Source organism: Rattus norvegicus, chromosome 1 (assembly GCF_021556685.1).
Source record: "Rattus norvegicus strain SHRSP/BbbUtx chromosome 1, alternate assembly SHRSP_T2T, whole genome shotgun sequence".
In the NCBI taxonomy this organism is placed as follows: Eukaryota; Metazoa; Chordata; class Mammalia; order Rodentia; family Muridae; genus Rattus; species Rattus norvegicus.
In genome coordinates this window covers 129,882,207-129,897,304 of record NC_141534.1, presented here as the reverse complement: position 1 = coordinate 129,897,304, position 15,098 = coordinate 129,882,207, and the positions used below count along the sequence as shown (strand labels likewise).

Genomic DNA, 15,098 nt, shown 5'->3' with positions numbered 1-15,098 from the left:
AACATTTTAAACCAATGGCCTAACTCTAGGTCTCAATGAAAAAACATTTGAAAAAAGAAAAATCAAGAAGCATGACTTCTCCAAAAATTATCAATCTGATGGTAATGACCTTTAATATGAATGAATTTGACAAAATCCCAGTAGGCCAAAAGAAAGATTCTAGGTATGTTCAAAGAGATAAAAGAGGACATAAGGAAACTTCTGAATTAATTCCAAGAAAACACAAAGAATGAAACACATTGAATGAAATAATGGGGTTGATGTATGATTTAAAAAACTCAAAACACCTGAATTTAATGAAGTTATTACATATTGAAAAACCAAACCAAAACACTGGAAATGAAAATTCAAGAAAATGGCAGCAATCTCAGTTGAAAGCCTAGCAATGTAATAAGCCACAGATACAACAGAATACCAGGACTTGTGAAGACAGGAAAGGAACTGGAATACTCAGTCAATGTCAAAAATAAATCAATAAGAAGTTACAAATAGAACTATAGGACATTACAAAAAGAACAAATGTACAAATTATAGGATCTGAAGGAGAGGGGCTTTCTTGCTAAAGTTACAGGAAACATTTTCAATAAAATAATAATAGAAAATACAATTATTTAGAACATCAAAATGGACATGCTTACATTAAAATTAAAACACTAAATGCAATAAAGAAAGTGTACTGATATTTGCAAACACCACCAACAAAACCCTTCAACTCACATATACAGGCAGGCCCTGTACAATGAATGCAGATTCTTCAAGAGAAACTTTAAAAGTCAGGAGGGCTTAGAATGATGTATTCTCAAGTTCTGAAAGACAACAGCTACCAACCTGGACTCCTATACCCAGCAAAACTATCTGTCATAATTGAAGGAGAAAGAATAATTTTCCATGATAAAAACAGACCAAAGAAATTCAAGACCTCTAGGCTAGCTCTACAAAAGACCCAGGAAAGAATCCTTTAGACTAAAGAGAATCATCAACATACTTATGAGACTATAAGGAAAAGAATCATGACAGAAAAGTAATTAAGTAAATTAAGGATAGAAGAAAACCAAACACTATAAGATCATCAAATGACAGGCCCTAATACCCTCATTTCAATAACTATGAAGAGCAATGGTCTCAGTTCTCCAATCAAAAGACACAGACTAAAAGAATGGATTGAAAAACAGGATCTATCTATCTGTTGCCTCCATGAGATTCACCTCACCATCAAATTAGACACTATCTTAGGGTTAAAGGATGGAAAAGGCACTCCAAGCAAGTGAAGTGCAAGTGTCACTGTTCAAATATCTGACAAAACAGAGATCACACCAAAATCAGCCAGAAGAGATAAAGATACTTTGTACTGATTAAGGGAATGATTCACCAAGAAGACATTATAATTCAAAACATATATCCACCAAATATGAGCATACTGATTCCACAAAACAAATATTGTTAGATATAAGGCCATACATCAGTTCCAGAACAGTAACAGTGGTTAACTGAACTGTCTCATTCTCAATGACAGACAGATTATCCCAACAATAAATAGGGAAACATCTGCATTAAATGACACCAGACATCAAATGGACTTCACAGACACCTATACAACATTCTACCCAAACAGTCCTCTCAGAAGTTCATGGAGGTTCCTCTAACATAGGTCATATGTTAGCACAAAATGTAGGTGTTAACAACCTCAGGAAAACCGGATTAATTTCTATTGTTCTATGTGACCACTGTGGAATAAGCAAACAAACCAACAATAACAAACTCAAGAAATGAAAAGCAAGAGAAGGCATAGAACACACACAAACTCAAACTCATGGAAATTAAACAACACACAATTGAATAACGAAAAGGTTATTGAAGGAAATAAAAATAATTCCTAGAATTGACTGAAATGGAACACAACATACTCAAATTCATGGGATACAACGAAAGCAGTTAATGACTGCACATGCTTTCATTAACAAAACCAGAGGTCTTAGATAAATAACTTAATAATATACTGCAGGGCCTTGGAAAACAATAATAAGACTAAAATCAATGAATGCAAAGGAATAGTTAAAATCAGGACTGAAATGAATGAAACTGAAATGAAGAAAATAATACAAAGAATCAATGAACCAGAGTTGGTGCCAGGCATGGTGGCACACTCCTTTAAGCACAGCACTTGGGAGGTAGAGGCAGTGTGAGGCCAGCCTGATCTACATAGTGAGTTCCAGGACAAGCAGGGCTACATAGAGAGACCTCATCACAAACAAGCAAACAAATAAACAAATAAGCAAACACCCCCCAGTAGAGGGTAGATATAGTGTAAGTGCCTAGAGGGAACAGATATAGACCTCCTAGGGAAAGGGAAATAGAATACCTAGATATGGTTGGAAGGTGGGGCCTGGAATGGGAGGATCAAGTGGCTGAGGGCAGTAGTGAGGGGGCTGTGAGGGGGATATGGGGAGAGACGGCTAAACTTAAAGGGCATATGAGGGGGAGTATAAAAAATGCAACACAGTAGAAACTTCCTAAAATACAGACATATATGAAGGCAATCTAAATGAAATTGCCAAATAATCGGGGAGATAGAGCTCCAACTTGCCATCTGTTACCAAAGCTTCCAGCATGGGGATTGGATTACATCTAAGTGAGTTGTTGGCCAAAGGATTCCCACCGAAATCCCCCCAAAACCTAGGCAGTTTCCAAAACTACAGGCTGCTCTCCACAATGGCAGCAAGGCCCATGCTGAAGACAGCACCCACACAACTCATTGAACATGGAGACTTAGAGCTGGTGCCTACGTAGAGCCTTCACCTCCATATTCTACTGCCTGACACAGAACGGTACTCTGCATGCTATCAAAGAGAAAAGCCAACACACACCCAGCCACAGACCCTTGTCTGCAATGGTGTGCGACTTGTAACGGTGGCACAAAGCTTACGCAGTAACCAACCAATAGCTGATCTGACTTCGGTCCACTCCATGAGCCGGAGTCCATTCCCAACACTGCCTGGGTAGCCAAGGCCTGGAGACGAGATAGCTCAGGGTCCTAGGGTAATACTGAATGACTGGTCTAACAGAAGGGAAAAAATGCAGTGATAAAATGGTTCCTAGGGATATTCCGCTACACTCATAGATTAGCTCTTTGTTCAGCCATCATCAGAGAAGTTTCCTCCCACAGCAGATGAAAACAAATACAGAGACCCACACCCAGACGTTACACAGAGGGTGAGAAACCCTGGGTACTCAGCTCTAACGGGATGTCTGCATCAAATTCCTCCCTCAGCTCCTGAGGGAACCCTGTGGAAGAGGAGGCAGAGAGAGTGTGAGAGCCAGAGGGGCAGGAAGGCACCAGGAAAACCCATGTGATCAAAGCTGACATAAACTCACAGAGACTGAAGCAGTGCGCACGGGACCTCACACACGACCTGCACAGACCCGCACAGACCCGCGCAGACCCGCACAGACCCGCGCAGACCCGCACAGACCCGCACAGACCCGCACAGACCCGCACAGACCCGCACAGACCCGCGCAGACCCGCACAGACCTGCGCAGACCCGCACAGACCTCCGCAGACCTGCACAGACCCGCACAGACTTGCGCAGACCCGCACAGACCCGCGCAGACCTGCACAGACCTGCGCAGACCCGCACAGACCTGCACAGACCTGCACAGGTCCTCTGCACGTACATGCTAGCTTCTAGTTTAATGTTTTCACGGGATTCCCGAGTGTGCAAACAAGTGGTCTCTGACTCTTGTGCCTTCTCTGGCTCACTTCCATCTCTTGATTTATCTTGTCCAACTTCAGTGTGGTAATCTTTATTCTATCTTATTATATTTTATTTTGTTATGTCTTTAAAGTGGGTAAACCAATGAATGAAAATCTAGCCACTAAGGAAAAGGTTAACAACTGAAATGTCATGTATACCTGCTGGGAGAAGGAAAATCAGTTTTCTCCAGTAGAGGACATTGGGTATATCAGCCACTCCCGGACAGGCCTCATGTTCAGGAGTAGCTGACCAACACATAATGACATATAATAGACTCTACAGGTGTGTGTGTGTGTGTGTGTGTGTGTGTGTGTGTGTGTGTGTGTGTGTATGTGTGTGTGTGTGTATGTGTGTGTGTGCTTCTATTTGGTTGCAGTTCAGTGCCTTTTTTTTTCTTTTTGGCTGGTGTTTTACTTTGCTTTCTTGGTTTTGGGGGGTTTGTTGTTGTATTTTGTTTTTGAGAAAGAACCTGAAGTTGGGTGGGTAGGGAGGTGGAAAGGATCTGGAAGGACTTGGGAGAGGGGAAGAATAAGATCAAAATATATTTATGTCTGCATGCAGACAGTTGTTAAGTAGTAATGAAAATAATTTTATGGCTGGGATTCACCACAACATGAGGAATTGTATTAAAGGGTCGCAGAGATTGGGAAGGTTGAGAACCGCTGCTCTAGGAATTAAGGAATTAAGTTCACCTAGACTGGATCTGCCCATGTGCATCTTTGTGTTTCTCTTCCTTCATAGCTGACTGTGTGTAGCCCCAGGCTTCCAGACTCCAAGCTATCTGGGGTTCCTGGAGGCATAGCCTGTATGATGGACGTACATGACATAAATGGTCCCTTTGTCCCATCCCCCTATATCCTCAAGGTCACACATTCCTTCCTCGAAATGCAAGAACTCCTTTCATTTCCTTCTGTTTAGAAATCAGAGGCAGCCTGACTATAAGAACGTACCACACTCTACTCATGTGGCTCAGAACCTTTCCTTTCCCTGAAAACCTAAGAGAAGGGACCCTCCCCCCTCACACTCTGCTTTGTAGGTCTAAACTTTCCTCAGAGCCCCAACGTGCTGTCTTTCTATGGCATAAACAACTCTCCTAACAAAAGTCAGTCTGCCCCCGTGTTCAGCTGAGCCCCAAACTTGAGGACTTTTATTTATTTTTCCCAGACAACAGAATGTACAGAAGCCACCCAATAAATGGACTGAATTGTGTTCAGAAACTTAGAAGTGGATGAGGACATGGTCAAGTGACCTCAGAATTTCAGTCTGCAGAGAAAAAGTGTAGTCTCAGGCCTAGCTAAAATGTACCAGACTAATGACAGAAACTATGAGCTGGTAAACATGTTTTCAGACTGCTAAATGTGGGAGTAATTTGTTATTATGAACTAGCAGAAATGAATACAGTGCCCTTCGGCCAAAAAGACATTCAAATAGCAATTCTGCCCATTTACTTCCCATTCCTGTCCCAGTAGTATTAAAGTGGTGTCTAGAATTCTTGCCTGTGTCCTTGAAGCTAAGGAGAGCTGTGTATGGAGAAGCATCCCAACTCATAAGGGCAAAAGACACCTCCTGATTGCTGCACAAAGAACAGGGTGGACCTGGCTGTTGCTAAAGACATATGTAGAATAGGACTAGTCATGTGGCTATCATGGAGATAGCCACGAGCCAGCCTGGCTCCGGGAAGCAGGCTGTGAGGGACGTGCGAGCTGCTGGAACGTGAACGGAGCTGGAGCCAGTGTGGGAAGGGCGGCCTGGCAGCCTGGAGCCAGGACGTGGAAAGGGCGTCCCACAGACCAGGGCATCAGGTTGTCCGGGGGCGGGGGCCCACCATGCTGGTGACTGCCAGTTTGTCTTTTGTGGGCCTCCTGGTCTCCTGGCTGGGCCTGGAGCTGTCAAGATGCAGAGCCAGGCCCCCCGGAAGAGCTTGCAGCAACCCCTCCTTTCAGTTTCAACAAGACTTCTATCAAGTCTACTTTCTGGCCCTGGCAACGGACTGGCTCCAAGCCCCCTACCTGTATAAACTCTATCAGCATTACCACTTCCTGGAGGGTCAGATCGCTATCCTCTACATCTGTGGCCTTGCCTCCACGGTCCTCTTTGGCCTAGTGGCCTCCCCCGTTGTGGACTGGCCGGGTCGTAAGAAGTCCTGTGTCCTTTCCTCCCTCACTTAACTCTATGTTGCATAACCAAGCTCTCTCAAGACTACTTTGTGCTGCTGGCAGGCCAAGCACTTGGTGGGCTGTCTAGTGCTCTCTTCTCAGCCTTTGAGGCCTGGTACATCCATGACATGTGGGGAGGCATGACTTCCCTGCTGAGTGGATCCCAGCTACCTTTGCCAGAGCCACCTTTGGGAACCACGTGCTGGCTGTGGCAGCAGGTGTGGCACCTGAAGCTGTGGCTAGTTGGATGGGGCTTGGGCCTGTAGCACCCTATGTGGCTGCCATCTCTCTTCTGGCTCTGGCTGGGGCCTTGACCCTTTGAAACTGGGGAGAGAATTATGACCATCAGCGTGCCTTCTCCAAGACCTGTGCTGGAGGTCTGCGCTGCCTCCTGTCTGACTTCCAGGTGTTGCTCTGGGTGTCATACAAGCCCTGTTTGAGAGTGTTGTGTTCATTTTTTTCCCTCTGGATACCCATTCTGGACCCACACGGGGCCCCACTGGGCATTGTGTTCTCCAGCTTCATGGCTGCCAGCCTTCTGGGTTCTTCCCTGTACTGCATCGCTACCTCTCAAGAGGTAACACCTTCAACCCATGCAACTACTTTTCCTGGCTGTCCTCATTGTAGTCGTTTCTCTTCTGGTGTTGACTTTCTCCACCAGTCCAGGTCAAGGAAACCCGGTGGAATCCTTCATGGCCCTTTTACTTATTGAGTTGGCACAATAGCCTTGCCCATGGGGGGGGACCCTATGTCCCTGAGCTTTGATCCTCCAGGACAAGGGGTCTGAGATGGGCTCTGGAACCCCACCTACCCACCTATGACTTTGTGACTCTGTCTTGCAGCCTCTCTGCCAGTACTTGGTATTGGGAAGGACATGGGGATGACAGACTGGAAAGGTGCCAAAAGTATTTGCCTTTCTCCTTGCTGGGTAAAAATAAACACTTTTAATGTAGAATAGGATTTACAGGTGGTGCAGCCAGCCAGAGCATCTGGCTGACCGTGGCTTGGCTAGTGGCTTGACTCAAACTGACTTCCAAAGAGCAGACTCTTACTCAGTTGATCCAACTCTTGGGGCTGTAAATCAGGAGCATCTTAGGAGAGGTTGAGCCAGCCACTGCTGTTCTAGCATTTGCCTGGAACCCTGGAAAGGGAAGTCTTCACACAGGGAGTGGAATTAGAGAGCTTCCCAAAGAGTCCATGGTTCAGTATTCCCATTCCCATTCATGTGTCCTCACATAACTAATTCACTTGAGAACAGGGAAAGGGCCCCACGAGCTGGTATGGGGGTAATCTTCAGCACCTGAGCCCCTGCAGCGATGGCAGTGACAAAAGAACAACATCAAAGGCCAGTGAGGCCATGTGCCATGTGGAGCCTTTGGTCATTTGTTCTGACTTTGCTGAGCAACGTACCTCAAATTCATGTGATGACAGGACCGACCAATGGGCGATTTGCAACCGATGTTTATCACAGTTTAAGTAAGATGCTGTTCTGCCTGTCACCCACTGAGGCTCTTCATGGAGGAAAACGAAGCAGACAATCCTTTATGGAGAGGATTTATTTACGCCAGGGGAACTCTTGTCATGAGTCCCTGTGACTCCTCATAATATCTTAGGAGCACAACGCAACCCAGGGCCTCTTGCGCCACTTCAAATGCTTCTGTGGGAGTTGCCTTTCTGGGACCTCAGTCCTTTGCTCCATGTCTGCATCTCTTAGGTCCTGGGGGTTCTGTGCAGGTAGTGACCTTGTGCTCTTTCTTCTGTTAGTCTTTGATACCACCTGGCATACAGTAGGTTCTCAATGAATGTTTACTAAGTGATGGATCCTGTCCTGAGTGGGATATAGAAGAGCTTGGAACTGTAAGCCAGGACCACAGGACATCTTCTGAGGAAAGATGGTGTGAAGGCAGCCTAAGAGAAAGGACACACATGCTCCAGGGAACAGAGCTGGAGGGGTGCTGCTAGACAGCCTCACAGCTGTGGAATCCGGTGTTTTTCTTGCTGTATTTTGGTTGTGCTTTGGTCTGATCATTCCTTTCTATGTCCCCATTCTTCGGTCTTGAAATAGGGCTATTTACCTTGTGTATTATATGCTGGAAATATGTGAGTTATTTTTGATTTTATAGGAAGACACAGCTAAGAGGCGGCCTTAAGTCTTAGGTGAGACGGGGTTTTCTTTAAAAAGAGTGTTGGAAATTTTAAAGACATTGGACTGCATGCATTTTCGTTACTTGTTATTTAAGATGGTTGTGAGATTATGGGGGCAAGGTACAGAGGGTAATGGCTTAAGGGTGTGAGCTTTGGGTGTCAAGCTGATAAAGGGTGGGGTTGTGATGATTGCAGGCGAATGCCAACTTTATGGGATCTGTTATCTCCCACGAGAGGAATTCTGCAATTCCATGGAGGAATACTTGTATGAAATTATTCATATTAGGCTAGCCTCTGGGGACAATTTCATTAGGTTAATTGAGGGAGACAAGACATCAAGACACACCCTAAACCTGGCCTTGGGTCCTGGACTGCATAAAAAGAAAGCTAGCTGAATTATTTGTTCATCTCTCTGATCCCTGAGTGTGGACACATTTTGACTTGTTGCCTGAAGCTTAGGTACTGGGATGTCCCGACTATGAAAGACAGAACCTTAGACCTCTGAGCTAAAATCAAAACAATCTTTTCTCTTACACTGCTTTTGTCAGGATGTTTAACTGCAACAATGGGAAAAGTAACTAAGACAAGGACCACGTGAGCATGGGCAGAGATGTTCTACAAGGTAAGTCAAAACAAACCTTTAACTTTAGCATTCTGATTAAACCAGGTATTTCATTATAGCAAAACAAAGCTCACTTATACTTATGTAGAAATAATAGAAGTGCAGAGAACGCAGACAAACTCACTGGGCAATTCCTAGTGCACATGGCTCATGGCATCATGGGTCCTCCCTGTTTGGCATGCTCCCTCCCTTTTAATTTTGCTGCTGTTAGCCACTGGTTTTCTCAGTTTATTAGATTGTACATTCTCCATCTATTTTTGGATTCTTCTCCCATTCATAGGCTCTCAGTACTGGAAAACCCTAGCTGGAGACTAGTTTTGTCTTTGCATCAGAATCATACAGAATCCTCATCCTACACATAGTGGTGACAGGGGCTCCATCCTGAGGAGATTAACCCGCTCCACAAATTGTACTATACACCATAAACTCCCATGTTGACTCTCTTAGCCTAGATCTCTCCGTAATCTCAGAGTCACTGGTTTGACTCTCCAGCAACTTTACAGGAATCTTGGGCTTTGCCTGACAGCGAAGCCTCTTAAGTACCATCTGCTGCCAGCATGTCACCTATTCACACAGAGAGGCAGCCTTCTTGGGGCATACTTAAGTCTTCTATCACAGCTCCAGCCACTCCCTCATTAAGGCCTGCAGATCTGAAATATACCCTGGTTTGTTTTGTCTTACATTCCGTTTTGTTATCTACCCACTTCTCATCCCTCCCATTGCTGCCATCATCTCCTAGAGCACCCCATCTCTCCCGTTCTTCCTGATTTTCCTCATTACAACTTCTCACTCCATCCTTGGCAGATACCCAGAATCCATTAGATGCGAATCAAGATCTGCTACTCTCCTGCCCCAAACCTTCTTGAGGCTGCATATTCCACTTACAGTTAAGACCCTAGAACAGGAATGCTTCCCTAGACTCTGAATCTCATCCATTTGACTGTCTTCCCCACTCCTTTAGCCTCTGCTGTGCCTGTGCACACAGCTCCAGTTACTTCTTGAACTATGTCCAGCCTGTGATAGTATGTTCTGACCGCTTCCCAAGCTCCTTTTCCCTCTGGTTTGAACCGGCCCCTTCTGCCTACCTTATGCCCGCTTACCTTGGCCCCTGGCATCTCTAGAGCAGCCCTCACTCATACGCATTTAACATGTATTGCCTGGCTCTTTTTCTTCCATACCAGAATACAATCAGCTCCAGGGTAGAGTTTCATCTGTTTGCTTTGTGGAAACAGACTTTAACCTGCACAAGAATTTTGAGGCAGCATATCCAGGTGTAACTGCGGTGACTGTCTTCATTTGATAGCTGCTAATAAAGTGATGTTCAGGTGAAAGGTGCATCAAGGTTGAGCAACTTCACCAAGCCCTACCAGCTACCAGAGCCAGGGCAGGCCGATTTCAAAGCCTGGGCACCTTCATCAAATCTCAGACTTTCTCAGGAGATCCCCTCCAGTCCTGGTATCCTCCACTGGGAGCAGGCGTGGTGCCAATTTTAAGGCATTTTGAATATCTATGTTATCTCAATCAATCCCCTGTCTCTGTAGACACCATGATTATATAGCTATGTCTCTGTCCTTTGGCCCACAGATATACTGAAGGACCCTATGACACCTTGTCCGTGTGGAAGTCATCTCCCAGATGAGGGGTGTGCCTTCCCAAACTCTTCGCTTCTGAGTGGTATGTGTGGATACGGTAAGGTCCTGCAGTGAACAAAGGATGCATGCTTGAGTTGAATTCTCAACCGCAGGACTGCTACTAACGCATGGAAAGCATTTCCCTTTCTGTCACAGATGGTTCATTTTAGCCAGTGAAGACCAGGTCAGCCTGTCATGGGTTGAAATTCGTTTGTAATTCCAGGACTATAAGGCTGGGGAGAATTGGTCCCTCAACTCATGGCACCTGTGTTTAAGGTTTAGCTCTACTTCCCTCATCAGTAGGATAGTAAGAACCAAGGTGCAGGAGCTGCAGCGGATTCCTCACTCAAAGGTGTTGGGGCTGGGAGAATCTGAATTCAGAGAGAGTCTTGTGGCAGAGGACAGAAGTCCCGAGGAGTCAGACGGTTGGCAGGCTGGGTGAGGTCATGCTGCATTATCCCAGGGACCACTTTGCTTTGCCTGCTCCTCAACCATGTCCCGTTTGCAATATGAAGGATGCCAGAGGTGTGATGGGTCCTACTTAGAGCATGATCTTCAGACCCTTGTTGTGCCAGTGAACACTTCCCCAGTTGCAGCTGTGAGCCGGCCAAAATGCCCAAGATATCCACCCTCTGTGTGCTTTCTCTTTGCCTTGAAGACCTACATTGCCACGCTTGTGCTCACAGCTCTGCAACCAGAGTGTGCCCTGAACAGACGTGTCCACAGTTACCTGAGTACTGTCTTTCTGCCAGTGTGATGTACTGGTTAATCTGCATGGTGGGGGAAGACTGTGGTTAGAGCCTATTTCTCTGACATCTTCTCTCCCCAAGGCCCTGTCTCTTTCCACACAATTACTTATCCTTCCTCTCTGAGCAAGGTACAAGGGTAACAATGGCCTCAATAGGCTACTAGTTGGCACGCCACTATCCTTTGGTGTCCTTAAACCCTGCACACTGCTTGGTACGTGTACCCTTTTCTGAATCCTGCCATCTCATTAGTCTTCTCTTATGCCAGCATCTTGACTACCAATGTCCACTCCACATGTGGATCCTACTCGTATCTTTTTCTGAGATACAGATGTATGACAATGCTCACTGTGTCTTGGTCAAGAGCTGAATTCCACTTCCTAGTAGCCTGCTGCTGACAGAAGCTCTCAGAAGAACACCTTTTCTGCTATCTGCTAAGATGTCACACCTATGAGGCTTCCGTCCCTTCTCTGTTGGGACAGGCTGCCAGAAGTCACCCCCATAGTCAGGCCTCTGGAAATGGAGGTTTGGCATGGCAGGACTGGCTGAATGCCAAGCCGAATCAGAAGGCCTTGTAGTGCTGTTCCCTGAGAAGCAGCAGGAACCACTGTTGGGGACTGTCTCTCAGTGCATGCTGGTAGTGCAGCCCCTGGGAGGTGCTTGGGAAGGACATACTCTTTTGCATATATAAATCTGAGAAGCCCTTTCATGTTCAATTCTGCAATTGTTTATAATGCAAGTGATGATGATGGTGTTACCTTGTCTCAGGAACAATTTACACCTATCCAGACATTTGCTTTGAGTCAACTGAATTCATGCAAAACTCAAAGAGGACAACACATCTGGCATCTTAGACACAAGGAGACTCAAGCCACTTCTGTGTTTCCTCCACTGGGAGGCCAGAAAGACTGGGAGGGTCAGAAAATGTGACACATGCCTGCCTTCACAGAGCTACCCCTGCCCATCAGCGCTGTCCCCTTTGTAGATGGGAAGTTGTAGGTCTGGTACAGGACTTGCCATGTATATAGGAAGTGACAGGCTCTCCCGCTTTTCTAATTCAACCATATTTCTTCTCCTTCTTCAGCTCCCATAGGGATGAGGGAAGAGAGAAGCAGAAGAGAGAAGCAGGGCCAAGCAACAGTGCCTGTTTACAAGGGAAAGATGGCATTCAGGAAGAAGGGAAATGACCCAAGAGGCACCAGCATCCCCTGCTCACTGGATCCACACCCAGCCAGTGCTCTGTGACAAGAGTACAGTGATTTTTAGAGCAGGTTGGCACAAATGGTGAATTCTGATGGCAAATCCCAAGAACCCCGATCTTCCTCCTGCTCAATGGGGAAAGAGGACCAGGCTGCTACTCAGGGGTGGGTGTGAGTGGGGGTAGGGGTGCTAAGCAACAGGACCTGTAGGTAGTCGACGACACTCACCTGCTTGCTCCAGAGCTACCATAGTGGCCTGCTCAATCAGGTCCCGTTCGATGAAGCTTCTGAAGTCCTCACTGTACACGCTCAGGTCCGGCAGCTGGAATGTGTAGATGGGCATCTCCAGTGGGAACTGCTCATTGTTGCATTCATTGGCCACGTGGGATCGGGCCAGGGAGACAATGGCTGAGCTGGCATGGGAGATCCCCCGGGAAAGGCGCTTCTCTGCTGATGAGAAGAAAGGAGAGCCTCAGGGACCATGTAGACTTGGCTCTGAGAGTGTATGCAGCCATGCTCGAGCCCTCACGTACACACAGCATACCCCACACATATGCACACACATATGAGTACATGTGGATGTAGATAAATACACTATGAATGTACAACAGACAAATCCCTCCACATATACACATGTAATACACGTATGAACACACGGTAAACACACATATGTGCAAACATACCTAATAGATAAGTGCAATGTATGTACACAGTGTACAATACAAATACACACCTACATGTGAATATGCACATTGCATACATTTGTGCACACATTATACAGAACTACTAGTAAATATATCTTTAAATACACGGGACACTTTATTACTTATTTTTACAATTAGATTTATTTATTTTATGTGTATTTTCTCTGAATGTATGTATGTGTACTATGTGTGTGTGTTTGGTGCCTGAGCAGTCCAGAAGAGCACATTGGATCCCTTGAAACTGGAGTATGGATGGTTGTGAACGACCATGTGGGCGTTGGGAATCAAACCTGGATCCTCTGCAAGGGCAACAAGTGCTTTAACCACTGAAGCATCTTTAGAGCCCCAACATGACACTTTTAGACAATACATTTATTTCTAAACAATATTCAAAGCACACACTATATAGTTTACATATAGATGAATACATATATGCATACATGCACATATGCACACATATATGCATACATATATACACACATACACAGTTACACAAATGTACTGGAGTACTGGATACTACAAATATGGATACATATATGACAAAACATATACTCATGAAATGTACTATACACTATGTACATGCTATATACGCACAATCATGGATATGCATAAACTGCTTATGCTATATAATATTTACACAGCAAGTATATAACATGAATACACAGGATACACTACACACAGGTACAGCTATGTGCACACTATACTCTACACATATAGAAACACAAATGCATACCACACACACACACATACACACACACACACGCATGCTCACATTCACATCTTTCACACATCAGCCTTTTTATCTTCTAGCTTGCAGGCTGCCTGCTGCTGGAATAAACCTGGTGTGTGGTTCTTCCTTAGCTGAGTTGCGGGACCACTGAGAGCGGTGCTGCGCTCCCACTGACAGAGCAGCAGGGCTTGTTGTGGTCTTGAGCTCCATTTAACTCCACTCCCAGAGCTGCCTTCTCCGAGTCCAGAGTGGGACCTGGGAGGCCATCTTTGTTTTCATGCATTTATGAATTTAAAGCAAGTAGCATCCTGCATAGGTTGCTCTGCTGTGGCCAGGCTTCCCAGACACCTGTTTACGGTATTTATGCTTCTCTGATGAGCATTTCCCATGCGGGCATCCTGGGGACACACAGATGGAGGTTGTATATGCTTCCTGTCCATTTGCATGTTCTTTTGTCCCAGAAATCTCTGGTACCATGGTCTATTCTGTTTTATTCTCTGTGGAATTTCTGCCCAAAGGATGAGAAACACAGAGGAGGATGTCTGAAGTATATTGGAACTTGGGTAATCTAAAGTGGATGCATCTGTTCCCTTGGTGCAGTAAAACATGCTTTAAAGAGGAGACTAGTGTTTAATCGGTAACATTAACATAAAAAAGAAATGTATTTTTTTTTACAGAGCCAAGGCTGGCCTTGATTTACCCTCCTCTTGTCTCAGCCTTCAGGTGCAGGGATTACAGGTGCGCACTGGCCCTAAACAACAATTCTGGATGGAGCATCTGAAGCAGGGACAGTCACTACAGAGTCAGTGCTTGTGGATGGGACTTCTTACAGCCGAAGTCCTCTTATTCATTTTAGGGATAAAGGACTCTTAGTGTTTGAGTGAGACTGTGGTCAGAATCCTGTGTCAAACTCCCGAGTGTTACACCCTGAGTCCTAAGGTGGTTCACCTCATTTTAGGCTAGCATCATTGTTGCAGAGAAAATAACAGCCATTGCCTTCCTCAGAGCGGGACTTCCAACATAGCCTCATTTGTAACATCAGCGGCCAGAAATGGCATTCATGCAACTCTGTCAAAACAGACCGGCAAGCAGAGGCTTGCCTTGACAACCTCATCCATTTTTCCCATTCAAATGAACAGAAAGGTATAGAGATTGCATACTTCAGAATGAATGGCTTCAATTCACTTATATTTCATTCTGAAACAATGTGATTAGGTTATATTATATTTTGAGGAAAATCAAAAAGAGAAATGAAAGCACGGAGGCCGTCAGGAATAAGAAAGATGGAATGGGAGGTCTGGGTTGTCCGTCACTGGGAGATGCCCCCCATTGCTTCTTGCACATAGCTCACATCGTTGACATCATGAGCCAAGGCAGTCCAACACCAACAGGCACTGCTTCCCCTCCTTTCT

The 15,098-nt window shown here is 45.4% G+C and overlaps 1 protein-coding gene, 1 long non-coding RNA gene and 1 pseudogene across 2 annotated transcripts in view; 2 read left to right on the top strand and 1 right to left on the bottom strand.

Annotated features, from left to right (window-relative positions):
* Positions 1-15,098, bottom strand: part of Otud7a (OTU deubiquitinase 7A) — a 336,492-nt gene that overhangs the window by 61,270 nt on the left and 260,124 nt on the right. The window contains 1 exon segment of the mRNA NM_001447212.1: positions 12,481-12,702. Within this exon segment, the coding sequence (NP_001434141.1) occupies positions 12,481-12,702 (222 nt within the window).
* LOC148007696 (solute carrier family 61 member 1-like) lies at positions 5,559-6,634 on the top strand (annotated as a pseudogene).
* Positions 8,498-12,690, top strand: LOC148007695 (uncharacterized). Its single transcript, XR_015646845.1, has 3 exons — positions 8,498-8,676; positions 10,261-10,365; positions 12,138-12,690. It is a non-coding gene; the product is annotated as an uncharacterized LOC148007695 (long non-coding RNA).